An 8,054-nucleotide genomic window follows, 5' to 3' on the forward strand; every position below is an offset into this window, starting at 1 on the left:
TGGAAAATGTTAAAATAAAAATGCTTTGTGGTCTATATTGTAAATGCTTTAAAAGAAGCATCATGTGACCAGAAGGTGGAATTGCTTTATGATGTTGTATGTACTGTGTTATAAATGATTATTTATTGTATTTATGTAAGTACTGGAGCCTGTTATTGAATGTTTGCTGAAATATCATCCTCCTGATGTTGGAAATGAACAGTGAATTAATGTAAAGTGTAAAAACTGGGTTCTAATGTGAATTTCTTAAACAGCACAATTGGCTAAAGTTTCAATTTTGATTTTGTAAGAGTGACACGTGTATAAAACTTAGGGATGGTCATTTAAAATTTTATCAAGGTCAGTTTGCTAGGAGCGTGGACACCTGAATTTCAGCAAAAAGATAAAGGAAAGAAGATGCAGAGATGCTTTGCTGAAGACGACTTGAAGGAGCATCCAGACCAGAAAACTGCATCAGATGATGCTCCTCCCCAGACTGTTGTATTAGATGGAACTTCTAAATGGACAATTCATTAATTTACCTGTTCCTTTTGAGTCTGTGTATCTGTACTGATGATAGGGGACTGACCCCTTGTGCTTTGTGAATGTCGATCAACTTTGCTCCCTTCCCGTACTTATATAAAGGAGAGAAAAATGAAGGGAAGAATTCACAGGGGAAAGAATGTGAGGAAGTATCTATTGATTGGATTTAGGTGTGGAAATAGGAATTTTAATTAAAAAAGGAGGGGGATTTCGAGGGAGACAAGAAAGTTGTATTTTCCACATTCCTAGGTGACAAAGGTTGTGACCTAACATAGACAGGATAGAAGTCAGAAACTAATGTGCAGTCCCAAGTTGCTGTGTGAAGAATGGCCTATCAGAGATGAGAACATGGAGTCACATGGAGCCAGGGGACGGTATTGTGGGAGACCCAAAGTTCAGAAAACAGTATAAAAACTCCATCTTTCTGCATGTGTTGTATTTGTCCTGTAACCTTGCTGGGGAGGCTACCCGTCCATTTGGGGGGAATGGATGTAAAGATTAATTAAAGTTTTCCTGATTTCAGAACAGGCATTGATCTTTATTCAAGGTGAGCATGTTTCTCACTGTGGGGGCTTGTTAAAGGGGCTCACTTCTAACACTATTTATTCCACTCTTCAGGAATTTTCTCTTTTCCTCAGTCCCTTAAGTCACTTAACTGTGAAATCTTGTCCAGCACCTCAGAGAGAGGGTGCTCTACTTCCCGAATTTTTAGTGCTTATTAAAAATCATTAAGTGTTTATAAATTAATGCTTACAAATAGGAGAACCTGTCTTCTGTATTATATTCCTAGGGCAAACTGCAAAGGCAGTATCACAGTACCCATCTCCTTTTCTGATCGTTATAGCAATCATCATTAACTCCTCCTTTAACTTTCTTTTTCTTTATTTATTTTTTAAATTGAATTATTTTATTTGTTTTCAGTGTTCCACAATCACTTCCATGTACCTTAGATTTTTTGCCACTCCCTCCCCCTTACTCTTCCCCCTCTCTCCACTCCTTCCCTGAGACAGTCTACAATCTTATATAGGTCTGACATGTACCTTCCTATTAAATGCATGTTGCATAGAAGAATTAAACTGAATGGGGGAAACCATAAAACAAGACAAAACATAACATAATACAAAAGAAAATGGTCTGTTTCTGCCTGAGATCCAATTCCATAGTTCTTTCTCTGAAGGTGGAAGGTGTTTTACCTCAAGAGTCCATTGAAAATTATCGAAGTCCATGCATGTCAACGAAGTACCAAGTCCACCAGAAAAATTCCTCAAACACTGTGGTTGTTGCTGTGAACAAATTTCTCCTGGTGCTGCTGCTTTCACACAGCATCAGTTCATATAAGTCTTTCCAGGCTTCTCTGAAGTCTTCCTGCTCATCATTTCTCATAGCACAATAGTATTGCATTCCATTCACGTACCACAACTTGTTCAGGCGTTCCCCAATGGATGGGCATCCCCTTGACTTCCAGCTTTTGGACACCACAAAGATAGTTGCTATAAATGTTTTTGTACATGTGGCACCCTTTCCCATTTCTATGATCTCTTTGGGATAGAGTCCCAGAAATGTACTGCTGGGTCAAAGGGTATGTCCATTTTTTGTAACCCTTTGGATGTAGTTACAAATCGCTCTCCAGAATGGTTGGATCAGCTCACAGCTCCACCAACAATGCACCGGTATTCCAACTCTCCCACTTCTTCTTCACCACTTATCATCTTCCTGTTTTATCATGTTTTTCAATCTGATAGAAGTGATGTGACACCTCAGAGTTGTTTTGATTTGGATCTCTCTAATCAATAGTGATTTAGAGCATTTTTTCAGATGATTATAGAGAGTTTTAATTTTTTGCTCTGAAAATTCCCTGTTCATATCCTTTGACCATTTATCAATTGGGGAATGACTTCTCCTTTAACTTTCTTATACAATCCCCAATTGAATGCCAGGGTCTGTCTCCCCTAGGCCACACGCAGTCAGTAGGATACTGGCTACTGCAGCCAAAGGTAACAGATCAGTTGTATTTTTACCTCCTTCTGTATTGCAATCTGTAAAAGTTTTCTGTACAAAAGGATTCTCGTAGCTATAAATTTCAATCTGTCCGCACTATCTAGAAATGCTCCTCTGGCCCCTTCATCACTGATACTCATTCTCCAAGATATTAATGCTTCTCCCATTCACTGGGAAAACTGACTCCAAATATCTGTGACCTCCTGCGGAGTTAAATCCTCAATCACTTCCCTAAACACTGTGCCACCTCCTTGGTTCTGCTGTTTCTGCCTCCTTATTGGGCATGCTTCTGCCTGAGAAACTTTTCCTTCTAACATTATTTCACTTCCTTGCTCTGACTTCCTTATGACACAGTGGCAACTAGACTGATCCCGTACAAAGGTCAGAATGCGCATTTCTTTTGTCAACCTTCAGCTTCTTCTGAGCTAAATGAACAGTCTTTTCTTCCATTTGACAGGCCCCTTACCCCAGCCTGATCTTTTAAAGGAGAGCCTGAAAGCTGAGAATTCCATGCAAAGTGGATAACTCTTTTTCCATCTGAATGCTTTCCTTCAGTAGCTCCTCTCTGTTTTTACACATAATATTATAACCTGTTAATAAAATTCATCCTCTCCTACTTACCCCTTCCACTCCTTCTCTAGGCTACTTGGAATTCCTTGCAAACACCTTTCCAAGTCTCCTGGTTCCCCCTCCTGTATCCTTGCTTCCCGGTTATCACAGGGTCCAATGCTTTTAACCCATGCTCTAGTGAGTGAAAAAATACATTCAGTCATCCCAACCTGGGATACTAGTTTCTTCCTCTAATTCTTTTCTGCCTCCAAATAGAGATTTTATACTCTGAGATCCTGTTCATGACAACAAATATATCACCAAGGCAATATTCACAGCGCTGGTGGTGACTAGGAATATGCTGGCACAGTTGTCAATCATAATGTATAAAGATACTCCATATACAAAGCAGAAGAAAAATATTTATTTAGACACTAGGAAGCCAAATTCCAGAACCAGAAAGCAAAATCTGTAATGATGACCAAGAATTTACAAGAAGAACATAATCACCACTGTAAGCAAAGCCATTCCCAAGCCTCCACCAACCCTGTGCCAAGACCTTCTCACCAGTAAACACTCAAAAGACAGAGTCTTGCCATGTCTGCCTGCCTACCTGTGTCCCCTCTTCTCTGCCTTCACCTTGTTCACTCACTTCTTCCCGGTTCTGCTCCAACTTTCCTGTTCCACTTGTTCAGCAAGCTCCTCCCACCACATGTGTCTCATGCCTCCAGGTGATTCAAACAGGTCATATGGGCCCATTAATGAATGACAAAGACCTTTCCATTTAAATTGCCATTACAGTCATGAGAGCAGTCAGAGCTAGGAAGGATGCAGGTGATCAGGTTTCTGGCTAGTGTAAGTGAGAGATTGTGATTGTGTTTAAGAGAGCCTGCTTGTGATTTGTTCAATGGACCTGGTGTTGGGAAGCCTAGCAGGGGGAGGCTTGGGAATGGTGTTGTTCTCTGCATTGTTATTGTGTATAGATTTTTGTCACTGTGATGGATTTGTCTTTCTGGTGTCTGAATAAATACTTTGGTTCTGCCTTCCATGTGAAGAGTCTGTGGTATTGTGCCATTCAGTATTGTGCCAGGGTATTCAGGGCTGAGGTGGGCTCTGTGAATGTCACATTGTACTTAGGTGATGTAGTGGATAAAGTAATGGGCCTGGATCCAGGAAGATCCAGGTTCAAATCCTGTCCCCTACACGTACATTTACCTCTCATGGTAGTTGTGAAGATAAAATGACATGATGCTTGTAAATATCTCTCAAAAAGAGCTCTTTCAGACAAAAAGGGCAAAATATCAGATAGAAACTGACACGGAAGCAGCTGATTGAAGAAGGTCTCAATGAGAGAATAGGAACTTAATGTTTCTAATTTTTTTAAATACAAACAAAGCAAAGAAAAAGAAACAAATTTAAAAGCCAAAGTGAAAACAATAAAAAATGAGGAAAGTAAAAATAATTGTAATGTGCACAGCATAATGTGGGGGAGGATTCTAAATATGCAGCAAGAAATTTCCATTTCAGGAAAGCCTGTATAATAAATGCTATGCACTGCACTGAGAGCTGTCCATCTTTTCTTTGTTCCCTTGGAATTTTTCTTGTGTTCTCAGCTGTGAGCTTTTTAATTTGTTCTTTTCACCCTCCCACCCCAGAAGGCATAATTAAATGCAGACAAGTATATATGTACATATACATAAACATACATACATATATGCTTATATATACACATACTACCACATACACAGGAAGACACACAAATACACATAAACACAGGCACCTCTGCACAGACATATACTTACACATACATGTACTCAGATATCAATAATCATACTCATGTATAAATGTTTGCATTCAAGTGCATCTATGTAAGACTATACTGTACTTATCTACCCTCTGTTTCTCTGAGGATGAATAACATCTTCTTTCATAAATCTTAGTTTGTCCGTATTTTTCCAAGTCTACAAATTCATCATTTCCTCCACCACAACAGTGTTCTCTGGGACTGGGAACTCTGGATTCTAAAGACATTTGCACTTTCCACTGTTGTTACTCCACTAACACACAAGCTTCTGTCCCCTCTCCTCTGATAATCCTAATCTGTATTGTCTAACTGGAAACCACAAACCACATCAATGAGATCTCCTGAAAACTCATTCAACTTTGTCCTTACCACTGGACTCCAGTGTTGGTTGTTTTTTAGCCCCGAGAGTCTTTTTGAGTCATTCACCAGGCTCATTGGTTCCCAATATCTTTGTCAAAAAGGTGTTAAGATTCTTCACAGTGTTCTAGGAGGTGAAATCCTAGCTCATTGGAAGTCCTCCAGGAATCTCCAGCTGTCTCAGCCTTGAAAACCCAGGCTGCTGGATTCTCCTATGCCGTTATTTTTTTTTTCCAGGGTAATATTACCTGGTGTTACACTCCCATAGGACGTTGAAAATAACAGGAATGTACTTCCCTGAAGAAGCTGTACTTACCGGCCTCTGCCTGTAGAGGGCACTGTTGGATAAGATGCAGTTTTTCCCAACTGAGCCAGGAGCTTATGCCCCAGAGTCCCTTCAGCCTCTGCTCTGGTGGAAGCCAAAGACCAGCCCACAGGCACTCAGGAGAGATTGAGGTAGGGGAAGTTTTGCATGCCTGTGGCCTGTGAAGGATAAGAGAGCTTGTGGGTACCAGCCCCAGCTGTGTGGTCCTTGGAAGTTCTGAGTTAGGCTGTCAATGCCCCCTGGGGTTCTTGGCCCCTGAGCTCCTGGTCTCCTGCCCTGTGTCCTGGGGAGGTGCACCTGCCTCTGCGGTCCCAGTCTCTCCTCTTGAGTTGGGGGAAGATGCAGAGCTACCCTTCCCAATGCCCCACCTTTTTAGGAGACACTTCCCAAATCCCTTAGGCCCTTAATTTTGGCTCCCCAAGGGCCTCAGTGTTTGGAGTCTGTGGTGAATTCCAGATGAAAACAGGACTTTTGGGCTTGATCATTTAAGGCCAGAGCTGTTAGGGAAGTTAGAGACACTTCAGTCCAATCCCTGTCCTTTTATCAATGGAGAAGTGGACCCCAGAGTGAGGATGTGCCTGACTTCCTTCCTCCTCTTGGGAGGCCTGAGTAGCAGAAGACCCCGGGATGTGGGGGCAGAAGCTGGGTCCACTCACTGTTATGGCTCTTCTTTGGATGGTCATGAGGAAGCTCTGGATTAGAGGCCAGGCAAGGCAACAGGTATTTCTTAATTCCTTCATGTGTCAGGCCCTGTGCTTAGGACTGGGGACTCCAGTGCAGATAAATAGAGTCCCTGCCTTGATGGAGCTCACATCCTAATTGGAAAACACCTGCTGAAAGGAGCCAACAGTGATGGGGGAGAGAAGGCCCCACTCCCTATGCTCCTGAATCCTCCAGAGTCCCAACCACATCTGGAGGGGAGGAAGTCTGGCTGTCCCCAAGCAGTGCCTGGGGGAACTCACCAATGGGGGAAGGGGCAGCATGGGGGCAGGTCCATGGGGAGAAGGCTCCAGGGTACAGGGAAGGTGTAGGAGGACAAAATAGTTCAGTTACAGTGACAAGGTCCTGCAGCATCATACATAGTCCTGAGTAGGAAGGAACCTGACTCCAAGAATCCCAGAATCTCAGAGGAGGAAATTACCTCAGGGGCTTTTATTACCCTCCCCTGCCAGAGAAAGGACCTGCCCCCTGTGCCTAAGGAACCCACAGAGTCAGTCAGTCACCACCTGAGGCCTCTCTTTCAGGTGTCCAGAGCAGGAGCAGATTTGCATGTGGGGGCCTCCTCCCAGCAGGGCCTGGGCTGGTCTTAAGTGAGCCCTGGGGAAGCCCAGCCCCATCTGGGGATCCTTAGGACACAGAGGCTCTTAACCATGGCTTGGATTTCTCTGCTGTTCTCCCTCCTGACTGTCTACACAGGTGAGGATGCCCAGGGACTCCTCCCTGTGGCTCAGGCCCCACAGAGTCTGAGGTCAGGCATACTACTGACTTGAGCTCATCCTGAAGCTGCTTCAGGGGACAGTGTCCCCTCTGGGGAGATAGACCCCTGCCTGTGACCAATCTCTTCTTTCCTTCCCTTGCAGGTTCTGGGGCCTCCTATGTGCTGACTCAGCCTCCTTCAGTGTCCAAAACCCTGGGAGGGACAGCCTCCATCTCCTGTGCTGGGAACGGACTTCGTAGCTACAGTGTATACTGGTACCAGCAGAAACCTGGTCAGGTCCCTAAGCTGGTGATATATTATGATAACAGCAGGCCCTCGGGAATCCCTGACAGATTCTCTGGCTCCAAGTCAAGGAACACGGCCACCCTGAGCATCTCTGGGCTCCAGGCTGAGGATGAGGCTGATTATTACTGTCAGGTGTGGGATAGTGGTCCTGATGTACACAGTGACACAGACTGAGGGGAAAGTGAGACAAAAACCCTGCCAGGCCTTCTCCCCCTGTGCCCTCCCCTCTAGGCTCCAGAGAGGTGCTTGGTGAGCACAGGACAGAAACAACTTCACTTTCTGGCCCCTTCCTCCCCTTCTCCCTCCCTGCTCTTCTCCCTGGGAAACCCTCCCCCAATGACCCTCTCCCTCTAAGTCTCCCCTTCCTCACACCCTCACCTGCTCCCTCTTTCCCTGCCTCCACATGATCCCCTCTCATGCTTTGAGTTGTGCTGCCCCCCGAAGGGCTCTTTCCGTCTCTTCCAAGATTTGGAGGCTGTTTTGGTGCCAGGATGGAGAAGATGAACCCTCTGAAGTCCTCCCCAAGTTCCCTCCAAAAGAAGTAAAAAAACTGACTCAGTCTGATCTGGGAGCAGGGAAGCAGCTTAGCAGACAGGCAGAAAAAGTTTATCACACTGGGCTGGTAGGAGAATAGGGTCTAAGAGCAGAACCAGCAGAGTCCACAGCAGGAGGCCTGCAGTAAGGCTGCAAGTCTGGGGCAATCCACCCTCCTGCAATTCAGCAGTCTCCCAGTAAAGGCAGCAATCTGTGCAGCTCACAAGGCCACACCCCAATGA

General features: G+C 44.5%; 1 long non-coding RNA gene and 1 gene segment (V, D, J or C); one reads left to right on the forward strand and one right to left on the reverse strand.

Annotated features, from left to right (window-relative positions):
- The window catches only part of LOC140498894 (uncharacterized), a 37,483-nt gene extending 33,393 nt beyond the window's left edge, over window positions 1-4,090 (reverse strand). Inside the window, exon 1 of the long non-coding RNA XR_011965211.1 lies at window positions 3,683-4,090. This is a non-coding gene — a long non-coding RNA (uncharacterized lncRNA). The remainder of the gene's footprint in view (window positions 1-3,682) is intronic.
- Window positions 4,091-6,901: 2,811 nt separating this feature from the next.
- On the forward strand, window positions 6,902-7,452 carry LOC140502144 (immunoglobulin lambda variable 3-9-like). The segment is given in 2 exon segments: window positions 6,902-6,971; window positions 7,136-7,452. Coding segments are annotated over 2 exon segments (363 nt in total).
- Window positions 7,453-8,054: the final 602 nt, after the last annotated feature.

Source organism: Notamacropus eugenii, chromosome 4, assembly GCF_028372415.1.
Source record: "Notamacropus eugenii isolate mMacEug1 chromosome 4, mMacEug1.pri_v2, whole genome shotgun sequence".
NCBI lineage: Eukaryota > Metazoa > Chordata > Mammalia > Diprotodontia > Macropodidae > Notamacropus > Notamacropus eugenii.